This window comes from Hippoglossus hippoglossus, chromosome 8, assembly GCF_009819705.1.
Source record: "Hippoglossus hippoglossus isolate fHipHip1 chromosome 8, fHipHip1.pri, whole genome shotgun sequence".
Lineage (NCBI taxonomy): Eukaryota > Metazoa > Chordata > Actinopteri > Pleuronectiformes > Pleuronectidae > Hippoglossus > Hippoglossus hippoglossus.
This window is the reverse complement of record NC_047158.1, coordinates 22,145,937-22,172,033: the sequence shown is the minus strand read 5'-3', so window position 1 is coordinate 22,172,033 and position 26,097 is coordinate 22,145,937. Positions and strand designations below refer to the sequence as shown.

The window sequence follows — 26,097 nt, the reverse complement described above, 5'->3', positions numbered from 1 at the left end:
GACATGAATGTTTTTTTTCCGACTTCGTTGAATGTAATTACATTCTGAAACACGTAGGAACTCCCGCCCTCACAAGGTGGCGACTTCAGGAAGGTTTCGCTTCACAAGCAGCTCGGAGAGAACGAAGCTCTTTCACTGTTCATATCGTCTCAGTTAACACACCAGAGCAAAATGAAAATCCATCACAGCAGCCGAAGTGATGGAGACTGAAACAAAGAGGCTGGTGAAACAGGACGACCAGTTATTAGGCAACCGAAACTCTTTCAGCGTTCCTTTGAGTTTAACAATGGATGCAGAACGACGCCGGCTCAGACAAGCCCCCCCGACCGAAACCTGCTGCCCCTCCTGCCTGAGAGCGAGAGAGAGAGAGAGAGAGGGAGGGAGGGAGGGAGGGAGGGAGAGAGGGAGGACTGAGGGAGGCAGGGGGAGATGAACACATGAACTTTCCTCAAGAGGGAGGAGAAGACAGAAAAGGAAAAAGACTTTGGTTTGTCGTCTGTCATAAGAATCCTGCACACATGCCTGGAAGGGAAACAGAAAACACGTGAAGAACGTTTTGGGCTCGTTTTGCATTGTTTACTTTCCGTTTCTTTCTCTTCCTCTCACCCCCGCTCTGGTCTTTCTGTGTTGTAGCTTTTTTTTTTTTATCATGTTTTTGTGTGTTTGCCACCAGCAAAAAAAAAAAAAAAGAAGGAGGCGCAGCGGTAACAACGTGAATGTCACAAACTTTTTTGAAATGAGTCTGAACATATTTCTGTTCCATATATTTATTGAAAATGTATTTATTTATTTATTTATTTTCAAAGTGTTTGTTGAAAGTGTGATTTCTTAGAGACGACGGGGTGAACACAGGTAAATATCACTTTTTTTTCCCCTGAAGAAAACTGGAAAATAATGAATGCTTCAAAAAGTGCAGCCACCGACAGGCCAACGTTTTCACTCATCCAGTGAAATATCACAACATCTACTCAACAAATTTAACATCCACGTCTCTGATCCCTGATTTTTGCAATTTGAGCCGTCATCAGGTCAGTATCGGGGCCATAGTGAAGAATAAAACATCTTCAGGAAAAAACGTCGTAATGTAACGAGAAAAAAGTAATAATGCTACGTAGAGATGCTTCACTTTCCTCATTTTAACACAGGTGACCAACTGATCCGATGATATTCCCCCTCTAACTTAATGCGTAGCCTGATATCACGATTTCATTCTCGTAAAAGTACAAATTTCCCCCTGAAATTTCCCACTTAATTCTTGAAATCTCCCTGATACACCGTCGGTTTATGAGCAAATTAGGATAAAACTACACGTCCCATCAGCCCCATTAGCACTTTCGTCTCAGCTAGCCAGCACATTTCAACGTGCTAACGCGCTCACAGTCGGTGGAACTCCACAGAGGTGTTAGCGCGACTGAAGGCCTCTCGTTCAGAACGTTAAATAATTAACGTACTTTCTTGTCATTTTCATTCCCAGTGAAATGTTCTGTTCTTATTCAAACGACCCGCCGACACAGATACGTTCCTGATTGACATGTTTGACCAAAGCGAATTAACAAGGACGGAAAGAAACTTGTAGTTTCATCTGTAGAAACCTGCTGAGTTTACACAACGTTTAAATATTCACAATATCCTGATTTGCCTGAACCCGTCGACAGTTTTTGCTTTTTCTTTGCACAGAACCGTTGGAGAATGTCTGTTCTGGGTTTTCACATTAAATGTAAATGTGTTTCTCCCCCCCCCCCCCCCCCCTCTCATGTAATCGGAGGCTTTGTGTTCAGCCCCCCCGCTCAGAGGAGGCCCCTCAGGCCCCTCCGGCAGTGACATGCTCTCACTTCAGAAAGGCCAGAGGTCGGGGGGGGCTCCAGCGTTACTCAAGCACGTGAAGAAGAGAGAGTTATGTCACCATCCTTTTTGTAACACGAGGTCCGAGTCACGACCGGCTTCAGAGAGAGTCTGGGGAACGGACAGAGGAAGAGGAGGAGGAGGAGGAGGAAGAGGAGGCTGCTCCGGGGCTCGTTCTCCTCGGAGGAAACTCAAAGAAACGACGGCACATTCGTGGCTGCTCCGGCGCCACTGAAGAGAATCTCACCCCTCCCTCCCTCATTCCTCCCCTACTCCCCCCCCCCCCTTCACTTTACATTTGCTACTCCCTCATTTGTCCTCTTTGTAACCATCCCTGTCCCCACTGCACATATCTCACCCACGTATATAATCGACACCCCCCCCTCCCCTTGTATACATTTTATACACCGTATACTTCGACGCAGAAGCTGTATACATTTGTATACACTGTATGCCTGTCTCCATTGTATGCCATTCATATCTATGTAGCCTTCACTATCTTTTATCCACATCGTAGCCACCGCACCACCTCTACTCCTCAGCATTATCATTCTTCTTGTACGACTATAATCTCTTGTCTCCTGCCCGTATTCACCCCCCATGACCACCGCTTCACCTCGTGAGCCTCCCCTCCACACAATAGAGAAAGTTTTATTTTATTTTTATTTTTTGTTTCCACTCGGGAGAAATTCATGATGTCAGAAAGAAAAAAAAAAACGAACAACTCGACGGAGGAGGGGGAGCTGTGTGTGTGTGTGTGTGTGTGTGGGGGGGCGGCGGGTCGAGAAAACAGCAAACACAGCTAATGACGACAACGACGACAAAGAGAAATGTCTGTAGTATAATTACAAAAAAGGAAAAGTGCACTATTATGACAACGATTATTATTGCCTGTGAGAAATACTGACCAATAAACAACAATGGAAATATATTGAAGTGTTTGTGTCATTTGTAGTTTGGGATGAAAACTAAATCACTACTGTAGTTCACTGTCATCAGGAAATACATTTACTATAAAGTACTTTATATCCACGTGAACTCCAGGACTCACGTCAGACTCACGCTGCCTCCTTCCTCGTCGTCCTCATGGTGCTTCATCACACCAGGCCCTCATCTTCATCTCCGTGGTCCAGGCCTGCATCCCTGTAACTCGCCCTCTGCAGATTCCCTCTGTCATCAGACGGCCTTCGACAGACACCAGCATTAGAGTTTCCAGAAGTCTTGTGCTGCAGTTTGTCCGACCACGCAGACCTGACCTCTGGCTTCGGCCTCCATGACCCTGATTTCCTGGTGAACTGCACCGACTCTTCTTCACATTTAAAAAAACGTGTGTTTGAGGTTTCAGTGCAAAACTTCAAATTGGTGTTCGATTCAAGACAAAGCTGTCAAACGGGTTCGACCTGCGAGGACACAAACACCTGAATGTGTCTCATGATGTGGAACACATCACATTAACTGTGTCCCGGGGAGGTGAAGCGAGTCATCGTAACCATCGTGACGACAACAATGTTTTAGCTTTTGTCTGTGTGTTTAAAAGTGTGTTTTTATTTAGCTTCAGGTCCTTTGGAAGTTTGTCCTGCTTCCTGCAGACCGAACAGGAAGCAGGGAGGAAACAGCACCTGCTTCCTGCAGACCGAACAGGAAGCAGGGAGGAAACAGCACCTGCAGGGATGTTGCTCATGAGGAAACTGTCAAAGACACTGAAGATAAAATAGATAAAGTTCACAGTGTTGTGATGACATCAGGTCAGGTCAGGGTTCTCCTCTGAGTTACTGCAGCTCGGACTCTGAGCTGAAAACCTGCTGGTTCTGCACACATCCTCTTTTCTGGGTTTTTATTTGAACCAAACATTTCCTCCATGTGTCAGAGGGGGGCGGTCTCCGCCTGTGACGTCACACACAGCCTCCTGCAACGGAGACTGGAACAACAGGAAAGAGGTCTCACTCTGACAAAAAACGGATTTGTCACATGCCCAGAGATACAACACCACGTGTGTGGGGTGGGGTGGGGGGAGGGGGGGGGGTTAACAGTAAAAACATTAAATAGATAATAATAATAAGACTAAGGGATTAATAGTGTGAGGGAAAACTTCATCCACCTCCCTCTACTGTATCTAGAGAGAGAGACAGTACTGTGTGCAGATACTTCAATCAATCAATCAAATTTTATTTGTATAGCCCATATTCACAAATCACAATTTGTCTCATAGGGCTTTAACATGGTGTGACATCCTCTGCCCTTAACCCTCAACAAGAGTAACTTCAAGTGTGTTTGTACACATTAGTGAAGTGTGTGTGTGTGTGTGTGTGTGTGTGTGCACATGTCTTTCTAGTCTCCTTAGTTATCAGGACAATTTCGGCTGGTCCTCACAAATTCAGAGGCCTTTTTGAAGGTTAGGATTTGGTTTTAGGGTTAAAATTAGAAATAGGTCAGTGTTTGGGGCTGGGGAATGTATTATGTCAGGGACTGTCCTCACAACTATAGAGACTGTGTGTGTGTGTGTGTGTGTGTGTGTGTGTGTGTCTGACTCATCTTTCATTTTTCATGAATTCTATTTTCTTTAAATGTATAGTTTCCTCCAAATACCCTCTGTACTGTTCACAATGAAGTTGGTTAAAACTCTTACAAACTTATTATATGAAGGAAATCACTTACTACTAATATTCATTCATGTCACTAATATGAACTAATATGAACTAATCATCACTAATCATCACTAATGTCTGGAGGCGTTATTTATCATCTCCTCCGGACGCCTTCATAGGCAGGGCCTCAGCTCTGTGCATGTAGTGACACATCCTGTTCCTGTGGACCCATCTGTGCAGAGCGCTGGTGCTGGGCTGCAGAGGAAGAGCCACTTTCTCTGAGAACAACAGGGAGGGGTTCGAACTCACGGCTGTGTCTGAATCCTCAGCAGGAAACTCTTTCTCGCTTCAGGTAAAATCTTCTGTTCCTCTTCTTCCTCTCCTTCTTCTTCTTCTTCTTCTGTGTTCAAACGTTTCTTCACTTTCATTTTATCCTCTGCTTTGTGTTTGGCGCTCGTGCACGGCGCGGTGCGTGGGGATGGTGCTGAGCATGAATGGAGCTGTGTGTGTGTGTGTGTGTGTGTGTGTGTGTGTGTGTGTGTGTGTGTGTGTGTGTGTGTGTGTGTGTGTGTGTGTGTGTGTGTGTGTGCGCGCGCGCGTGCATGAGCAGGAGCAGGGATTTTTATAAAAGGGCTTCACAGCTCCATCAGGCGCGTGTAACATTCATACATGTGTGCGGTTAACGTGCGGGTTATGTGCGTGATTTGTGGTGTGTGTGTGTGTGTGTACGTGTGTACACGTGTGTGCACGCGCGCAGAGCCCGTGCGGGGATGGAGCAGCGTGGTGACGACACGCACCAACTGAGGAACTGGTTTGTACTCAGGACACTTTGTAACAAAAAGTCCTTTTTAAATAAAGTTTGTTCCTCAACAAAGTTTCAAAACAACAAACACATAGAAACAAACAGGGGTTGTAAATAAAGTTTCACACAAACTCAAATGATAAAGATAAAATGATATATATATTAAAATTATATATATATTTTTATGATATATATAAAAATCTGAAATTAGCTTGAAGCTTTTTCCTGGTTTTCTACTTCAGGATGTTAATAACAAGTTAGCACAGATCTGCTTCTCTTTTCAAACACTGAAACGTCCCCTGGATTCACACTGAGCTGGAAACTGAAGAGAATCTTCTCCATGGATGAAACCGTGAAAAGAGACAAACACTGGACCCCCGGTTTGCACTTCCACAGAAACATCCGTCACGTGGTTCGGATACTTGTGGTTTTTCTCGTTGGTTAACAGGAGGAAACAGAGAGAGAAGTTTTGAAGCAGCTCAATCGCTTGTTGTTTGAGTTTCACTGTGTAAACAAAAGTCCTTTTTCTTCACAGCCGACGTTTGAACTTGTCTCATCATGAGTCGGGTGTTTCTGATAATGTCATGAATGAGTCCCAGTGGTTCCAGTTCAGTGTTCACACCTGAGCTTTAACTGGTTTCACCTACATGAGTACGTGTGGAGGCCAGGTTTGCCCGTGTTGTGGGGACCTGACTGTGTTTACACAGTTAGGATTAAACAAGGAGTAACTGTGGTTCAAGTTCAAATGAGTCTACAGGAAGTTAATGCAAGTCTCTGTATTGTCCTCCTGAAGTCATGAAGGTGTGGAGACGTGTAGGCTCCTCACTGGTTTTAGGATTTAGTTGTTATGGTTAAGGTCAGTGGTCCTTTGTGGTTTGGTTAAAGTTAAGTTTACGTATGATTTGGTTCAGGTTGAGGTTTGTTGAGGCTGTTCCACAATGAATAGTTTTGCAAAGTCGTAACAAGGATAACTATGTAAACCTGTGAGTGCGAGTGCGTGTGCGTGCGTGTGCGTGTGTGTGTGTGTACACACGTCTTCCTGCCGTCGTTGTGGTCCGCCCGCTGACGCTCACGAGCAGTGAGCTTTGCAGCTTTGGCTCCTTCTCCGCCCCGGCAGGTCGAACCCGTTTGACAGCTTCGTCTTTAATTGAACACCCATGAAGAAGAGTCAAACCTTCTTTATCCTGTTGCATCACTTCATGTTACCGCTTCAGAGACGAGTCCCACTTCTCTTATTTTCTTCTTTGAGAAGTCTTATCTTACAAGCAGCAGGAAGTGATGCTCCGCTACCTGAGGTTTTAAATACCACTTCTGTCTAAAGGGTTCGATGACATAGAGATTTATGCTGAAACAGTTTGGTTCACACCATGATAATAAAGACATTTAAACTGTTTAAGAAGAGAAGGTCTTTAAGTTTTCTTGGATTTGTCTTTTCCCCAGGTCTCTAGTTTATTAAGAATCAGAAGCTTAGCTCAGTAATGTGAAGGTAAGAGTCTCAAACTGGAGCTGAGAGTCAGTGGGTGTGTCCTGTCCTCACCCGAACGGGCCGCTCCCACCCAGCCTTTATTATTGTCTCCTTCTCAAGAGTCTGAAGTTTGTAGAGACGAGAACAACCAGATTCCAGAGCAGCTCTCTGTCTCCTGAACACTGCACGTCGCTCACAAGCTGCATCCGTACGACTACGATTTGGAAACAGCCTTTTCAAACTAAAACCATCTCTGTCCACACACATACACATGTACTCTAAACGTCAGAGTAGTGTGGTCATCAGACGAACCTGGAGCAGAGCTGATTATAGAGCAGGAAGGACAGGTTCTTATTATGATCTTAGTGTGTTGCTGCTGATCATCACTCTGCAGGTGCAGGTTTATTATTGGAGAACTGGCCAAGACAAGTTCAGATGAATGTGCAGAGCGAGTGTGAAACACGAGGACACTTCTCCTCCCACCTTCATTCTCTCCGTCTCGTTCACACATTCGCGGACAAACGGTTAAACAGCAGTGGGAAGTGAGAGCTATGCAGCATTCAGTCGCATGGCTGCGCAGAGAGAAGAGATGACACACATGCACACACATGTGCACACACACATGCACACACACACACACACATGCAGGCAGACACACACACACACATGCTCACAGACGCACCTCATAGGGATTATATCTTGACCTTCTTTCTATAGGTTGAGTTACTGTATAGTCATGTCATCAACCAGAATACAACCAGAGCCCTCGTTCCTCTTCAACAGCTGAAAGTTACTGAGCTTTTTAAAAGAGCAGGACCTCACAGCCCCCCCTCACCCCCCCACACACACACACACAGCCCCCCCCACACACACACACACACACGTACATCTATCTTAGTGAAGACACATTCCCTATAGTCCCTAATCTAAACCTGATTCTAACCCTAAAACCAAGTCTTAACCCTCAAACTTTGAAAAAGCGAGGACTGATCTAAATGTCCTCAGTACAAGTACACACACACTCACACACACACACACACACTCACTCTCTCACACACACACACACACACACACACTTATATCCAGAATGACAGTGATTTCTTTCTCTAGTCTAAATGTTGGTTCCCTTGTTTCCTCAGCAATGGCGGAGGCCCACCAGGCGGTGGCGTTCCAGTTCACCATAACGCCAGAGGGCATCGACCTCCGGCTGTCCTACCAGGCCCTGAACCAGATCTACCTGTCAGGAGTCCGATCCTGGAAGAAGCGAGTCAGTCGCATCAGGGTGAGTGACGGAGAAATCACTACGCGCAGCCAGAGCTGCGTGTTTGTGTGTGTCTGCACACGCACGTGTGTAATGCACTTCCTCAAATTTGACATTGTATTGTTGCGTGAGGCCGGGTGGAGGTAGGGATGTGATTCATGTGATGGAGCTGAACGCAGACGGCTTCATTACAGGGTGTGAATCCTCAGCAGGTTAAAATGATGAGTCTCTGCTGACATGTCCTGACACGACTGTTGTCCTCCCGCTGGACGGACGCTGCTGTGAAACCAGCTCAGGTCTCTTCGTCCCGTCAGTCTGTCTGAGTCCATGTCAACATGGAGAAATGTCCCCGAGCGTCAGTTGTTCAGATTTTCTCTGAGAGCAGGAATCCGGACGTTCTTCAGGTTTCACCTCGTTAGGATGAATAATGTTGTTTCTTCTTCTGTGGTAACAGAACAGGGTGATAAAGGGCGTGTACCCCGCCAGCCCTTCCTCCTGGCTCTTTGTCGTCATAGCGATCCTGGCCACCATGTACATGCGCTCGGATCCCAGCATGGGGCTCATCGACAAGATACAGCAACACCTGCCGCTCAGGTACATGCACACGCACACACACTCACACTCACACACACACACACTCACACTCACACACACACACACTCACACACACTCACACACACTCACACACACACAAAGCAGATAAACAACAAGAGAAGAAACGTGAGCGTCGTCATGTTTGAACGTGATGATGCTGTGAACACTGGAAACTCTCAGGGGCCTCGACAGGTGGAGGAGGAGGTGGAGGAAGTGGAGGAGGAGGTGGTGGAGGAGGAGGTGGAGGAAGTGGAGGAGGAGGAGGAGGTGGTGGTGGAGGTGGAGGAGGACAAAGCTGATGATTATGACCATCACACTGTGATCTGTCTCATAATAAAGTCAAATCTCTAACAACTCAAGCTGCATTCAGAGCTGCACTGAATTCTGGGTAATCTCTGGAGGGAGGTGTATATGAGAAGGTAGATGAGATGCTCCAGCTCCTCCGGGTAAGAACTCCAGATAATGTCCGACTGGGCTCATGTGAGGAACCAGCAGGAGATTCCCTGGGAATGAGCGGGCGCTTTGATGAAGATGAGGCAAAACTTTAAAAAAAACACAACAAATACAAATATATATCTCAGGATGTATGTGCTCGTGTCTGAGTGGAGAATCTCCTGTTGGGTTGTGCATGTGAAAGACCAACCAGACAAGACTTCACCAGCAAGTGACTCACAAGTTGATTATTACAAACTTTATGTTTTAAATAGTGAATAAAACGTCTCCGGCATGAACATCAGCCAACATGTTACCAGATTTATGTTTTTATATGAATCAATATCGTCCTCAGCCTCAAAACTCTGAGTCACGGATCTGAATGAGTGTAAATATCGTCTGGAGCTGATGAATCGCGTGGGCGTGTCTGTCACCTTTCACCCGCTTCCCTCCGGGCTCTTTAACGACTTTTACTACGCTGCTGAGTCACTGTCCACGCCCACCCCCCCCCCCCCAACTTCTGAAGTTGATCATAACATACCAATAATATTTGTATTCATTTGTTTAAGGTATCTTTTTATATATATATATAATTCAGTGTTTCCCTCTATTCACATATTTGATCACATTGTGTTTGTTCCTCACTGTCAGTTTATTAAAGCCTGAATACATTTATTATTATTTCCTAATATGATTTGCTGTTGATACTCGTCACATCCACATTGTCACACTCTGTGTTCTGCTTTTCTGTTCTTTATTCCTGGTTTGTGTGATTTCTCAAAATGTGACTTGACAGATGTGGAATAGATGAACTGAGTTACTGATCCCCTGCATCTGTATTATAGTTAATTATAGTATAAATTAGTCTTAATGTGTACGATGTGCTGCCCCCTGCTGGTTGTTGTGGTGCATATCTACAGATTACAGTAGTAATGTGGCATTTGAGACCTGATCTGCAAATAAAGTCCATTTATAAGCTTTATATATGACGAACTCTAATATCAATCAATAACCTGTGTGTGTCTTCCCAGCCTGCACGTGTCGCTCAGCGCTCAGGGTCAGACCATGCTGTCGGCGCTGGTCTTCAGCACCCTGCTGTGGCTCTCCCTCATCCTCGCCCTCCGCTTCTGTCTCAAGCTGCTGCTCTCCTACCACCAGTGGATGTTCGAGCAGCACGGCCGGGTTTCCAACACCACCAAAGTCTGGGTGGTAAGATTTCGCCGCCGCTCTGGATAGAGGAGATTACCCAGAGTTCAGTGCAGGTCTGAGGTTCTGTCTCCGTGTCGCTCTGTTTCTCTCAGACGCTGTTGAGGTTGCTATCGAGCAGGAAGCCTCTGCTGTACAGTTACCAGACGTCTCTACCTCACCTGCCTGTCCCTGCCATCAGAGACACACTGAACAGGGTGAGCACACACACACACACACACCTGTGCACGTTTACATGCACATCTTCACCCCTTATCTCCTCTGTGCACGTTTTCATCTAAATGAGTAATGTCCACTGACCCTCTCAGTACCTGGAGTCGGTGCGCCCCCTGCTGACGGACCCAGAGTTCCAGCGGATGACCGAACTCGGGAACCAGTTCGAGTCCAGTCTGGGAAACCGTCTCCAACGCTACTTGAAGCTTAAAGCTCTGTGGGCCACTAACTATGTAAGTGTGGATGTTCTGCATTTTAAACACAGGGTCCAGTTGCTCTTTTGTGTTTTTGAATAAAGTATTTCCTCCTTTTGCTTTGAATGAGGAACGAACTTAATGTTTCTGTCTCCAGGTGAGTGACTGGTGGGAGGAGTTCATCTACCTGAGAAGCAGAGGTCCCATCATGGTCAACAGCAACTACTACGGGATGGTAACCTGCCGCCGTGTCTGTTCTGTAACCGAGAGAGAGACTCGATCTGGGTTTCATGACTCGTTTGGAGCAGAAGAGAGAAAACGTTGATTATTCTTCAGCTCTGATCCGGCTTGTGTCTCTGCCTCCTCGTCTCCTTTCACTCCTCGACATCCTGTAGTTCTTGAAACTGACGAAGTCATACACGTCGTATATTAATCAGATTCACTTCAAAATCGCTCTGTGCAATCTAGAGAAGTAAAATTTTCCCAAGATCATCGCATCCGAAGCGCGGAGTCAAAATTGTGATGTGTCGCCACGACACAGGAAGTTGTTCTAACGTCGCAGTGTATGTTCAGATCTCCCTTAAACCTGATTTGTTCTACGCTGCTTGAAGCTTTAATTCATTAAGTGATCGTTACAACCCCCTCCTCAGCTTGTGCCCCCTCTTACTGTCATGATCTTTAGCTTTAAATCTAACGTCCTGTGTGTGTTCGATTGTCCAGGACTTTCTGTATGTGACCCCGACCCCGCTGCAGGCCGCCAGAGCAGGAAACACCATCACCGCTCTGCTGCTGTACCGCCGCAAAGTCAACCGGGAGGAACTCAAACCGGTAAAACTCCACGGATTGATTAATGAGCTGAATTGTGTGTGTGTGTGTGTGTGTGTGGGAGGGCTTGTGTTGTGTGTGTGTGTGTGTGTGTGTGTGTGTGTGTGTGTGTGTGTGTGGGTGTGGGTGTGGGAGGGCGTGTGTGGGTGTGGGAGGGTGTGTGTGGGAGGGCTTGTGTTGTGTGTGTGGGTTTGGGAGGGTGTGTGTGTGTGTGTGGGAGGGCTTGTGTTGTGTGTGTGTGTGTGTGTGTGTGTGTGTGTGTGTGTGTGGGGGAGGGCATGTTTGCAAAGGATGTAGAGCAACACGCTCCCAGATCATTATGCAGATATCATTCATAAAAGTACATAGAAGTAAATATTGCAGATTAGAAAATGTTAGGAGGCCTTTAATTATTTTATGCACCTTTTTTAACCTTTCTGTTTTGCATGTGTGTAACTCCACATGTATCATGGTCTTACTTTCTAGTTCAGGAAAAAACTATGAGTGTTACATTAAACAATCAATATTAATGTGTGTGTGTTTAGAGTCGTGTTCCAGGCACCGTCATCCCTCTGTGTGCCGCTCAGTGTGAGAGGATGTTCAACACAACACGCACTCCAGGAGAAGAGACCGGTAACACACACACACACACACAGCTACACACACACACTCTCACTGCACATGTACGTTATTGTTTGTTGGATCAAATTCTGTCCGCTGACGTTCGGACACTGGGTTGGTTGAGAGGACAGAACCCGTTGGCTCTAACCGTCTTCTCCTCCACAGATGTGCTGCAGCACTGGCAGGACAGCGAGTTCGTGGCGGTTTACCACAAAGGCCGCTTTTTCCGTCTGTGGGTGTACCGCGCAGGACGCCTGCTGTGTCCACGCGAGATCGAGTTCCAGGTCCAGAGGATCCTGGACGAAACCTCACCGCCGCAGACTGGCGAGGAGAAACTGGGAGCTCTCACTGCTGGAGACAGGTAGGAACAGTGGAGTGTGTGTGTAAAGTGAGCACGATGTAAAGTCCAATTATCCAGATTAACAAACTTTATATTTATATATATATATGAGTTTATTGATAAGCTGTGTTTCTATAATTGAATAAACTCAAGATGCAGTATGCATGTCTTACCACTGGGGGGCACCAGAGTAGTCGGACCACACCAGCCTCATTATATTTTCTCACACACACACTTTCTATTCGTGTTTTCAACTTTAAGAGCAAATGAGGACGAGAGTTTCTCTGTGCTGCATGAAGCTTATTGATTGGAGGGAGTCTAACTGATGAGTTGCTGCTACATTATTGAAACAAGTCTTGGCTCGATGCGCAAGAACATGTTCGCGTTCGACTGTTATTTCTGCTACATGTGTTCAGTTGAGTTTGTACCAACGCGTCAGATTCAACAAACGTTTCTGTCTTTAGAAAACTGTAAATAACGTACACATGATGGACCCACCGCTGCGTATTTGAGTGATGAAGATATCAAACGATCCAAATCAATGCTCTAATAAAACCATATAAGGCAGCACTTCCTCCTCCATGTTAGACGTGTTCATATCTGTAATTGATCTATAATAAAGTTGAAGTCCACAAAGCTCCTCTGGACATTGTGACCTTTATCAGGTTATCAGGTTGAATCACTGCAGATCACGACAGCTCCGGTCTGAAGAAATCTCAGGTCGTGATATATCGGAGTCTATATTCAGCTGGGACCTCGACACCACAATGTGATGCAGTTCACCGCTTCAGATATTTGTGGTAATCTAGTCATGACATGCATCGAACAATGGTACTTCCATTCAGAGCTGGATCACAGCCAGTTCTGATGTTCGCAGAGTGAAGCAAAGTTCATGGAGTTCAAAGACATTCAATTCAAGGTTTCACAGACAGTCAGCATGTCCATTTCTTGCACCACTTGTTTATTTCTGTGTATTTGTAAGAAGGAAAAAAAATCATAATTTGGTGAATGTGAAAATTGAAGGTTTCTGTGCAAATGCTTATGTGTCACATTATAACAGTTACCTGTAGAAAGCCTCGTCTCTTCCTGGACGCTCATGATAACAAACGTCTCTCCAGTTGACTGAAACCTGAGTTTGACATCTTTTATTTCAAGTCGTTCTTCCTTGTTGGAATGAAAACTGAGGAGGTTGTAACCAGCTGATAAATGTCGGCTGATCTCAGTGTAACTTGGCTGATAAAGCCCATCTGCTGTTTCCTCTTTGATGAACTCTGCTCCTCAGACTCTTTGTGTCTTGTGGGTTTATGGCAGCGTTTGGGCTCAGTTCCATGTTCTCGGGACTGATGGTCACCCTGGTAACAGATTTGTGTGTCACCTCCTTTCCCAGGGTCCCTTGGTCTCACATCAGGAAGCAGCACTTCAGCTCCGGCATCAACAAGCGCTCGCTGGATGCCATCGAGAGGGCGGCGTTCTTCGTAACTCTGGACGACGAAGAGCAAGGCATGAAGGGGGACGACCCGGTGGGAAACCTGGACCGCTACGCCAAGTCGCTGCTCCACGGGAAATGTTATGACAGGTGAGCGGGAGACAAAGTTCCCAGAGGCCTTGGGATGCAGGATGAACCCAAAGGGGCTTTTTGCTTGCGTTTGAATCCTGAAATCCACAGATGATGATTGACGATGACATTCATCATGGGGATATTTAAACTCTGAACAACCGTCCGTCCTCCCCTGCCCTCATCGGTCTTCGTCCGTCCTCCTCTGTCCTCTCCTGTCTCTCTGACCTTCTTAGACGCTTGGCAGCAGCACAATCAGTGTCTCATAGGTCAGGACAACAAATCCCCGTTCAGTCCTTATGAGCTGTTGACACTGTCCTGAATGTGTCTCTTTGTCCACTGCCCATTCAAATCCGTCACACACATTAACATACCACGTTCACATTTTTTGTATTTAAAAAAAACAGCAGCCTTTATAAGAATACTATAATTCATTCATAAAAACTTTTACAGTTCATCTTTCATCACCGGCCAAAATCAGAGATGGATTTCTCCATCGACCACCCAGAAAGTTCTCATCGAATTAATTCCTGGAGCCAGCGGAGGGTCAGGCTTTCATTTGATTCAGAGCAATAGAGGTACGAGACTTCAAGGTTCTTAAATTGGACCTTGATTTTCACCTTCGGACTCTGTTCCCCTAAAAATAACGCAGCATTTCAGAAAGAGGAATAATCCGATCTTATTATTTGTTGGTTTTCGTGGTAACGGCGAGCTCCGCTTTCACACCTGAGGATTGTGGGTAGTGTCGTACTTCTCCTTGGCTTCACCAGTAAAACACAGTTGATATAATTCGGACTTGTGGCTTCTGCAGGAAAATATCACCAAAATGTCACGATCTCTTAGTTTGTGGTGAGTCTACCTCGGATGGTTAAAATGTTATGGCTGATGGTTAAACCCTTGTGTCGGCTCGATTCGTTAAAGGTTAGTTTCGAGGTCACGTGAACAACAGAGCACTCCGCCGAGGTGACGAGGCTCAGTAACACTTTGACTTCTAAACCCTGTTGTGGTTCAGTCGCGTGACAAAAACATGATAACTTCACTCCTGAGATTTACATTTGTGGTTTTGTGTGAAATGTCTCAACAACAGATTTTCCCTTCAGGATCAATTTAAATGAATCATCACAAGGCCTCATCCCTCTTTGTTAGTTATTCTCATCTTATTCAGGAAATGTAATTTTTTTTATTTTTTATTACCTGAATAAAACATGTAAAAAGGCAGAAAATATTCCAGCTGCTGTTTTGTGTGAATATTTTTTAGTAGTAATAGTAATTCAAATAGAAAATGAGTGTTTGGATTAATGCATGTAAAAGAACAGTTCTTCTTTCTTCCCGCCCTGCAGGTGGTTTGATAAATCGTTCTCTATTGTGATCTACAAGAACGGGAAGAGCGGCCTGAATGCAGAGCACTCGTGGGCGGACGCTCCCACCGTGGCTCACCTGTGGGAGGTGGGTGTGTCCGTGATGATACGACTCCAGACTGAGACTTTTACAGAAAACGCTGCCTGAACGATTTTTAGTTTGTGAACTCTGAGGTGTTTTTAAAAGTGAGATGCCCTCGTCCTCCCACTGTCACGACTGAACCAGCAGCGGTGACATGAACCCTGTGTATGTTTGATTTGTAAGTGTGTGTGTGTGTGTGTGTGTGTGTGTGTGTGTGTGTGTGTGTGTGTGTGTGTGTGTGTGTGTGTGTGTGTGTGTGTGTGTGTGTGTGTGTGTGTGTGTGTGTGTGTGTGTGTGTGTGTGTGTGTGTGTGTGTCTGTCTCTCTCCTGCAGTACACCCTGGCCACAGACGCCTTCCAGCTGGGCTACACTGAGGACGGCCACTGTAAAGGGGAAGTGGACCGCTCGCTCCCCCACCCGCAGAGGCTCCACTGGGACATTCCCTCAGAGGTGTGTGTGTGTGTGCTCATTGTCTCTGTGATCATATCATACGTTGTTATAAATGTACACAAACAAAGAGAGAGAGAGATTCTCTGGTTCAAACACGTTCACAACAGGAACGTGTGCGGCGCGTTCAGGCAGATCCTGGGTCGTTAGGTTGATCTGTGCATCGCCACCGGCGTCGTTTCTTCTCCAAAAGCTCTTGAACCTCGTCGTCTTCTCCTGGCTTCCTGATGCCGAGATGCCACGAGCTGTTACACAGGAAACGACCTCCTACCCAACCTAGGTTTTGTGTTTTTCGTTTTTTTTTATTTTTTTTATCAGTGGCGGTGCACAAAATCATTAAGCTAATATTGACTGTTAAACGGTTAAAATCCCCACTTCAACTAACTGTATCCTGAAAAATTCCACACGGAGTCCAATCTGCTGTCCCCTTGTGATTAAACACTACACGTCCTCCACGGAGTTGTGTCACATTAGTGTGTATCAATGTTTCGGCTCTTTTTAAACAGTTGAGACAAATCAAATGATGAATGTGATTTTTACTTTTTAACATCAGTTGATAGTGTTGTCTTGCAGTTGTTGGATTAATGTATTTTTACAAACAAAACGAGTCTTGACATTTCACATGAAAGACAGACCCACAAATTCAAGCTCATTTCCTGACGGCAAATGAAAGCGAAGCCTGAGGAATCATTAAACAATTGACGGACTATAGACTTTATCCTTCCTTCCTCTCTTGTGTCTATATAAGAGGTGTGTCTCCAGGCAAAACAAATACAGGAAGGACTAACGAAAGTTCAGGACGGATCAAAATAACACGGCAGACTGAAATTTAACTTCTTCATAAAGTAAGAGATTTAAGGTGAATCTGAGTGATGATTTACATGAGATACTCTGGTTCTGTCAGAGCGGCGGGATTCTGTCTCCTCTTCGGTTTGAAGGAGACTTGATGATTGTCTTTTTCCTGATTCCTTTAGAACATCTGCAGCTTTAATCATCAAATGTTTGTGCGTATCCTCTATCCTTTAGTTTGAGTTCGTCCAAAGGAGAAATTACCTGCATGCTGTATTCATCAAACAAGCTCTTATCTTCTTCTTCCAGTTTCGCTCCCCTCCCTATGACTTCCTGACGCCGAGAGCGATAAACATTTCTGTTCCTTATCAACTTCTACATGAACTGTTTTCACAAGCTGCTTTTTCCACGACTACCTGGGTTTCTAACAGTACTGTTTAGGATGCACTTGTCAGGCTTATGGACGTTATATTAATGACGATGCACAAGTTAAGATCTAACTTTATTCATCCCACACTGGAAAGTCACCCGTTAACAGCAGCTGGTCAGATTGAGGCAGACAAGGGAATAAAAGTATGAAAAATAATATAAAGAATAATAACAAACCTCACTTCAGAAGAATTTAGTTTTTTGTCCCAATGGGGACATTTGTCCTGAGCCAATGAGCTGCTGCAGCTGCACAATAGTACATTGTGCAAAACACACAACAATATGTGTGTGTGTGTGTGTGTGTTCATGAGTGAGTGTGTGTGTGGAGGTTGTTTGAGTGACTCACACCTCAGACAAAATGGCTGCGATGAAGGGGATGCCAGGGACTTTCCCTCCTTCACCCCTCTGTCGCACTGTTTGGTATTCACTTCCTGAACTGGAGGCATTTCCAGTAAAACAAACCATTTCACTTTAGCTCCCAGATGCTGCTGCTCGTTGGCACTGAACCCAACTGGGAGTAAGCCCACGGCAAACAGCCGGCGGGTTGAGCAACCCTGCTGCTCTTCCTTTCACCCAGATCCATTTCACTTTCACATTATCGTCCATCTGCAGCGCCCCGTCACTTTAATAGCTGAGCTCAACCACATGGTTCCTGATCTGAGTAATCTCTTTGTTTTGTCAAGAAGCATTTTGATTATCCTCCATTGTGAGATGGTGAAATGATGTCGTTTTCTTCTGTAGAAGCCACAAGTCCGACTTTATTCAACTGCGTTATAAGAAAAACGTGTTTAACTCCTGATGTCAAGAAGAAATGCTACACTACCCACAATCCTCGGGTGTAGTAATGACTCGGGTTGAGTGATGAAACAATATCAATATAATGATTTAGCACTATAACTAAAGTGCAGTGAAGTGAATGAGCGTGTTTTGAAAAGAGAAAGAGACAGTTCTCCATTACTTAATGACCACTTTAGTCACTTTGTGGTTTTGTGTTTGTTGAGACACTGGAAACATCTTTTAGCTGACAGCAGGATTCCTGTTCTCACAGTTCAACCGTTACACATTTTATGTAAACTTGTGTCTAAAGTATATAATATATATTTTTATTACACTCTTCATAAAAGACATTTAAACAGATTATTGCAGGAGACAATGGTTAAGTGCAGCAATAAATCAAACAAATGGTTAAAAAGCAATATAATAACACAAACAACAGAAGCAGTGGTAGAATATGTGAGAAGTCCTGTTTATCTCAGTAACCTGGTTGTGAGCCTTGATTCTGGATCTGAAGCACATGGACCGTGCTGAAGAAGTGAAACCAGTAACGGACACTTTAAAATACTGTAAAGTGTCGTGTTTCATATTCTCCTTTTAACAAAGTTAACGGAGATCTATAGTTTATCTGACAGATGTTTTGCCTCCTGCCTTGACACCAGAGTCGAGTGAGGAAAGTTTGTCTTTATTGTTTTAATCTCGTGTGGCGTCTCGGTCATAAAGAGAATCGTTACGACCTCCAGAGTAACAAACTCACTTTCCTCTGGCTCCTTATCGTCTGGTTTGACGTCTGATTTTACTAAATTCCCCAAACAATAGAAAATAAATGCCAGGCGTTGTATTGACGAATGTAATCGTCAACAATCCCATAAAGAACAATGTTGTGTTGCCCAGTGATCTGCTGGCTCTGGATTAAAGGTCCTTGTTTGTCGGGACGTTGTGTCAGTTGTGACGGGGCAGGTAAATGTGTGCGTGGGTGGGTCGGTGGCTTTGTGTGTCCTCTCCCTCTAATCTATAATAAACTCCTGCAGCAAAAGCGAATGTTGAAACCAAACAATGACGTTCACTGATAAGAACTTGGCTCAGAGCTTTTGTTTTGGCTCGTGTCTGACAGAGCGGTCCATCTCCACACTGGACTTTCCACACTGGACTTTTCACACACTGTAAAAATCTGAATCCAGCTCCAGATACATTATTCTAATCTCATCTCTTCTCATTTAGTTCCAGCAGCTTATGTCAGGGTGTGCGCTGTAAGCCGGGCCTGGGGGAGTGAGTCTTCTCTAAAACTCCTTTTCCTGTTTCTTTAACTGCTTCCTGGCTCCTCAATAGCTTCCTGGCTCCTCTATATCATATCGAGCACATCATCCCTTAAAGGGGACATAGCATGCCCACCATACCACAAGTTGATATGGTTCCTTGGGGTCTTAATGAAATGTCTGTAACATACTTTGGTCAAAATACCACAAGGATCATTTCAAACAGCTCCTTTTTACCCTGTATAAAACAGCCCTCCACAGAGCGACCTGTTTTGAGTGCCTGTTCCTTTAAATGCTAATGAGCCAGCTCCCCCCTCCCCCCTCTCCCCCCATGATTTTAAATGATATAAATTACATATTTTATATGATATAAATTATCAAATATGCATCCCATACTTTGTATTCCCCTTGTTGTCCTGGAGTTTTAATTTTCCCAATCACATAATTAAATGTCCCCCTCTGCCCCCCCACTACAAGCACACAAGCAGACAGACAGAGAGAAAGAGAGGGGGGGGGGGGGGGGGGCTATGAAGACCATCATTTACCCCCGAACCCCGACATTCAACGGGTACAACAACAAGCGGAGAAAGCAGAATCGCGGGCTGACCTTATATATACAGTCTATGGGGCTGACCAGCGGAGAAATGCTCGTCCCGTGTGAACAGCCAGGCGGCTGCGTGCTGGAGAACGGCGCTGCGCTGCCTTGCAGCCTCGCTGCGTCCGGTGTAAACCCGGCGTAACGAGTGGGGGGGCTCTGTGTGTTTGTGCCAGTGTTACAGTAGCGCTGAACACTGCGGAAGTCTTCCACACTGCTGGCTGTGTGGCGCTGACACAAATTCCAGCTCACGCACGGGAGAGCGAGCGGTCGCTCCCGAGCAACTGCTGCAGCCTCCCAGTCCCAACGATCCAGACTAATGCCACATGTGAGTGAATCGCGGGCTGACCAGCGGAGAAATGCTCGTCCCGTGTGAACAGCCCGGCGGCTGCGCGCTTGGGAACGGCGCTGCGCTGCCTCTCAGCCTCGCTGCCTCCGGTGTAAACCCGGCGTAACGAGTGTGGGGGGACGGGGGGGGGGGGTTGGGCCAAGACCATGTAGGGAGACTTCCAGTTCCTTGTTACGACACAAAACCCAGGAAGCTCAATCGAGTCACTCAAGCATGACGTTTCTGACTTAGAGGAACTATAACAAAACGCGCGAGTGTTTTTTCCCCAGAGTTTTTGGGTTGGGAGACATGAGCCAGATACCCACATTAACCTGTAGAAGCACTAACAAAGTGGAATTTGCATGATATGTCCCCTTTAACATAAACTTAGTCTTTAAATCCTTCACATAAACAAGGATGTCAAAGATTAGGATAATTTCTGTTTGGTTCGAATCCCGTCTCCCTGTCTTTCTGTGTGTTTCCTCCAGCTCCCTACACATGCAGATTGGTTGAAGTGTCTCTCTCTCCCCCCCCCCCCCCCCCAGGTTCAGGATCAGGTGCACAGATCCCTCGCTGTGGCTCAAGTGATCGCAGATGACGTGGACTGTCACGTGTTCCCCTTCAGAGACTTCGGCAAAGGACGCATCAAGAAGCTTCGCGTCAGCCCAGATGCCTTCATACAGATCAGCTTACAGCTGGCATACTACAGGGTAACACACACACACACACACACACACACACACACACACACACACAGTAGAAAATAATTTACGTGCTCTAAATTACAATCTTATTTGCTCCAACATGTCTTTAGGAATAATGTTTCATCCTGTTCATGTTCAGCGCTAAACATCTAAGCATTGTAAAAACTTTACAGAAATGGTTATTAAAAACTTTGACTTGATTATCATAAATGTCTAAGTAGGAAGTGGCGAATAAAAATCCAAAAGCAACTCACTCAGTGTGATTCTCAAGTGCACATTTAATAATTATCCCCTCGTCACTGTAACAACTGGATGCTTCAGTATATTTAAAATGTGTGGAAAGCTTTTATTAACTTATTCAGTAACTTTTATTCACTGTACTTCTTCTAAGAGTTAAATAATACCAGTCTTATGATCCTGACACACCTGAGATCTCAAACCTCTCCTCCCCACCTCCTCCAGGATCGCGGGGGTTTCTGTTTGACCTACGAGGCGTCGATGACCCGTCTGTTCAGGGAGGGCCGCACGGAGACGGTTCGATCCTGCTCCAACGAAAGCTCTGCCTTTGTGAAAGCTCTGGAACGTGGAGAGGTACCGTTCTCCTCCCGTTCTCTACAGGAGGAGCTTCTTAAAGTCCAGCGCTGTATTTCTGCTAAACGTCGAGGTGTTGGATGATGTGTGTCTTGGTTTTTCAGACACAGGAGCAGTGCAGGCATCTCTTCAAACTGGCTTCAGAGAGGCACCAGAACCTCTATCGAATGGCCATGACTGGAGCTGGAATTGACCGACACCTCTTCTGTCTGTACGTGGTGTCCAAATACCTGGGGGTGGAGTCCCCGTTCCTGAAAGAGGTACATCCGTCAGTGTTGTGTCAGTGTCTATCCCACTTCACCTCCTGTTCCTGGATCACGTAAACTCCTGTGTGGCCTCTCGTGTAGTTCGGGGACCAGTCGGAGGTTTGTCCTGGAGACAGATTGTGTAGGTTTGTCCTGGAGACAGATTGTGTAGGTTTGTCCTGGAGACAGATTGTGTAGGTTTGTCCTGGAGACAGATTGTGTAGGTTTTGACCTTTTGTCTCCCGATCACAAGACTGCAGGTTGTGTAGAGTGACCTGCACAACAATTCCTTTAAGCTCCTTCTTGGCGGCAGAATCATCAAGAATGTTCGATTTTGAGAAAAAGATAAGATGCGATACGACTTTATTAAATTCTTACGTCAGCTTGCTCCAAGATGACAGTATCAACAATGTAGAATAGAATGTAGTGAATTAAGTATAAAGATATAAGTAAAGATAAAAGTAAAGGTAATAACCTATACTTTTGTAAATGAAATCAAAATATTAAATGTATACTCAGTAATTTAAAACCAGTGCCTAACGGTAAATAACAGTATAAATGAGTAACATGAGACCGAGACACTAACTCGACTAAAGTGGCCGAAGGTAGAAATGCTAAAGTTACTAATATTGGATACTGCATGATATTGAAATAATATGATGAAAGTATATGAAGTCAGCCACTTCTATGATGTCTTCATTCCAGGTTTTGTCGGAGCCGTGGCGTCTCTCCACCAGTCAGACCCCAGTTCAGCAGATGGAGCTGTTCGACCTGAAGAACCATCCTGACTTCGTGTCGCTGGGCGGCGGGTTCGGACCTGTGAGTAACTCCAGAGGTGAAGTGGCTGCAGAGTCAGTGTCCTGTGAGGCTTTGATGTCATGTGATCTGTCTGCTCCCGGCAGGTTGCTGATGACGGTTATGGCGTTTCTTACATCATCGTGGGCGAGGATATGATCAACTTCCACGTGTCGTCCAAGCGCTCCTGCAGTGACACCGTGAGTACTGAACTTACACTCCGCGCTATGATTGAAGATACAAGTTCGTTATTCTGTGAAGTGGTTTTCTGTAGGAACCCTGTGAGTGCGGCTGTTCTGCACCTTTTAAACCCTCGATGGAAAAAGATGACCTCGGAAGTTGATTTAATTCCTTCTCGGTCGAGTGAAGATGAAGTTGTGCAGTAACTCAACCTGACGCTTGCTATCTGACAAATGTGTTTGGACCGTCGCCAGCCACAGGCCCGATGCAAGCAGAGATATTGTTAACTGAATTATTGCTCAACAGCAGCGGTGATATTAGCTGTACTTGAGTTTTTCACTGGTTGTTACAGAGTTGAGGTGCACGGCTCCAAGCATGAGACAGAGTTGCATCACTTTCTATTTGTAGTTTAACCGCAGCTGTTATGACAGGACGTGATAAACCGTGCAGAGCTTCGCTGTGTGTTTCCACTTCCTCCCCCAGCCTCTGATTTGCACTGCGTTCTCGTCGTTCTGTGAGAAGATGAAGTTGCAGGACAGAAATCACAAATCTCGTTATCATCCATCCTGTCCTAAACATTTACCCACTTCTCCTCTCTCTCCACTTCCTTCTCTGTCTCTGTGGTTTTCTCTCTGCTCTTCCCTTTTCTCACAACCTCAATTCCTCTCTCTGCTTCTCTGCTTTTCAGGACTCCCACAGGTTCGGAGCTCAGATAAGTAAAGCCCTCCAGGACATCATGATTCTCCTCACTCCCGACGCCAAAACCTCGAAGCCTCAGTCCAAGAAGCTCCTCTGAACACGGCGTCTCACATGGTGCGCACGTGTTCCCCTGTCGACGAGCGTAGAAACCGTAGAGAGGCCGTTTTTAATTTAAAAAACTGCCATAGGACATGAATTGAAAGCATTCTTTTCATTGAAAGGAGGGAATTTACTGATTTATAATCAAAGGGAGAAGAGACAAGTTGCTTTTTGTTTCAGGTGAAACACAAACGTAGCTCCAGGCTCTTGTCACTCACACACATATTTCTGTTGTTGGATCTTATCAGAAACAATGGAATGCGGCCACACCTGAGCAATAAATTTAATTCTTTCACATTACGGCCAAACTCCTCTCTGTTTAGACACGGCCTCATATTCGGCACTAACACATAGACTTTAGTTTATTTCTGTAAAAGGGAGTGAAGGTCCGTTTGGGGGAAATGTTAGGTCGACAAATCTCCCTCAGAATAAGTGGAACGATTCAAGAGTTCCTAAATCTCAATAAAAGCGAAGAGGAAACTGTGTTCTTTCATCGTAAGTGTGAAATGACGCTTTGCAGCTGATCCCACTGCAGCTGATCCCAATGTGTCGAAACAGTTCGGGGTCATGAAGTGTGAGAATTGTGTTTCATCGCTGCGAATCTGAAAAGCTGAAGGAATGACGTGTGAGACGATCAGACCTCCAACCAACAAGAACTCCAGAGAATGTCAGCTTCTCTTTCCCACATCCCCGCAGCTGGACATTCTCTGCTCGGATCACATGTTTTTGATTACACTACATTGGCACCGGCGAACGCACGCACACAAAGCAGATGTCATCAGAGGATCTCCTGTTTCTCACATCAACTTCTGGTTGGTGCGTTGCTGGTTTTCTTTGTGCATTAGTGTCGCAGGGAAACTGGCAGAAAATGTAAAGTTCACCCACTGGTTTGGAGCTTTTTATTCTCATTCAGAGGTAAAAACCCCAGATTCTCTGTGTCAGGACAAAGTCCACATGGAATGCAGTGGCTAGTTTCAGATGTGTCTGGTTGTTGGTGTCGGCTGGAATGCAGCCCTGTGGAAAAGCAAATACAAAATAATAGTTCCTCTACTTTATACGATTTTGTTTCATGCATCATTCATCTGGTTCCTCGTTTAAAATAGTTTTGAATTTGGTTGCGCCACCTTGGTTTAGATTTACAAGATTCACTTTTTGTTGTTTGTCAGGATCTACTTTGGATCAGGTGACGACTCGATGTCATACTGAAGTTTTATTTACAGCCCTGTGAAGGAGGGAGGGAAGGAATAAATAAACAAGTGTAAACTACTTTCTTTTTTAACTTCTCAGGTCGGTTTATTGAGGTGTAGATGTTTTTCTGCTGTTTTTAAGGTTTGGAAACATGTTCTTACTCTCACATACTGAACCAGTTATTTTCATCTTTCTGGAAACTGCTTTCAATCAGGCCAAGTTCCACATCGCTGGGTTTCTTTAGCCCCACATCTGTTTCCTCGATCTCCAGTTCGGTTTGTTCAGCTGCCAAGAAATGTATCGAAAGCTCAGTTTATTTCCCAAACTGCTCCTGATGAGGCTCTGCCTGCCAATCCATTTTATAATTACCAATACACAATAGGAGGAAGTGAAGTCAATTCTGTAAACGAAAGGAATAAAAGGCTCCAGACTTAAAGTAAACATTACTGTGACTGAGGCGACTGCTTTAAAGGCCAAAGGTTTAAAGTGTCAAGTGACACAGTCCTCACACAGCGACGCACCCGTGTTTAAGAAACCTGAGTGTGCCTGAAGGCAAGTATTGATTCAGTTAAACCGTTTCAATGCAACTTTAAATTCAATGCAACTCCTGAAAGGTAGGTGTGTGTGTGTGTGTGTGTGTCCGTCCGTGGGTCAGATAATCGCCGTCGTCCGGTTCTCGTGTGCGATGATAAAAATCTGGAATCACATTCGGGTCAAACTCATATTTTGTGCTTGTGACACAATGATCTTCTAATAGTCATAGTCACCTTTTGTGTGTAAAGAAGTTTTTGTAGCTGTACAACTTGTTGGTACATTTGTAAAGATGTTTTGTTACTGTAGAAATATTTTGCTAACCCTAAACCTTTGACACATTCACATATTTTTGCACATCCACAAAATATTTCTACAGCTACAAAACGTTCACATCCACGAAAAAAGGTCTGAAGTTGCACACAATTTAAAACGTGTAATAAATATAGCGACACAGCTTTTTTACACACACAAAAGGTGATGTGCAACGTCAACATTGTTTCACCAGCACAAAGTATTAGTGACCCTGATTCCATAAAAAGCTAATAACTCATTTACTGTAACACATGGAACCAGTGTGAATAACCACAACATGATTTCTGCTCCTCGCTCGTAATACGATTTAGAAAGTTTGGATAGAAATCTTCTAGTTTTGTCGAGGCGTCGTTAACCTTCCGTCTTCGTCTGCTCACATTTTCTAACTGTTCTAAAATTGTCCTTACCGTTTTGCTGACCTCAGACCACAGTGGCTTCTATTAGTGTCTCAGGTCGTCTTGTGCCTCGTTCCCCAAACTGTGGAACGCCAGAGTAACACCGAAATTCACGATCACGCTGTTTTCCAGCCAAAAGACACTTATAATCATTTTTTTACGTTAAAACTCATCACCCGATTACCAATCAGCTCTGTAATCTGTTTTCCCTTGGTGTCATTATTAAGGGCTTCTTATCATTTCTTTTATAAGAATGTATTTCCTTGGGGCCTCATGTAAATGCGTTGACGTGACACAGACGTGCTCGAAGTCTCAGTAATATCTCTTCATGCCTCACCCTGCCTGGAAATCATGAAACCAGTGAAACCGATCGTGTGCCTCAG

The 26,097-nt window shown here is 45.1% G+C and overlaps 1 protein-coding gene and 1 long non-coding RNA gene across 2 annotated transcripts; one reads left to right on the top strand and one right to left on the bottom strand.

Moving 5' to 3' along the window:
- The first annotated feature begins 4,130 nt into the window (after window positions 1–4,130).
- Window positions 4,131–23,463, top strand: cpt1cb (carnitine palmitoyltransferase 1Cb). Its single transcript, XM_034592931.1, has 19 exons — window positions 4,131–4,779; window positions 7,834–7,976; window positions 8,410–8,549; window positions 10,013–10,190; window positions 10,283–10,384; window positions 10,496–10,633; window positions 10,752–10,829; window positions 11,315–11,422; window positions 11,944–12,031; window positions 12,185–12,380; window positions 13,747–13,935; window positions 15,255–15,360; window positions 15,688–15,804; window positions 20,518–20,682; window positions 21,139–21,267; window positions 21,372–21,527; window positions 22,218–22,331; window positions 22,415–22,507; window positions 23,176–23,463. Exons 2-19 carry the CDS (start codon window positions 7,836–7,838, stop codon window positions 23,281–23,283), a joined length of 2,346 nt encoding a protein of 781 aa, XP_034448822.1. The 5' UTR covers window positions 4,131–4,779; window positions 7,834–7,835; the 3' UTR covers window positions 23,284–23,463.
- On the bottom strand, window positions 12,032–24,864 carry LOC117766182. Its single transcript, XR_004614679.1, has 3 exons — window positions 23,556–24,864; window positions 14,523–14,534; window positions 12,032–12,054 (listed from the first exon to the last, which is right to left on the bottom strand). It is a non-coding gene; the product is annotated as an uncharacterized LOC117766182 (long non-coding RNA).
- Between the last annotated feature and the right edge of the window lie 1,233 nt (window positions 24,865–26,097).

Bases quoted from the DNA above. Each gene is read 5' to 3' on its own strand.
- cpt1cb (XM_034592931.1), top strand. From the start codon at position 7,836: ATGGCGGAGGCCCACCAGGCGGTGGCGTTCCAGTTCACCATAACGCCA. The intron at 11,423-11,943 runs GTAAAACTCCAC...GTGTGTGTTTAG, and splicing joins ACCGGGAGGAACTCAAACCG to AGTCGTGTTCCAGGCACCGT. The intron at 15,805-20,517 runs GTGTGTGTGTGT...CCCCCCCCCCAG, and splicing joins ACTGGGACATTCCCTCAGAG to GTTCAGGATCAGGTGCACAG.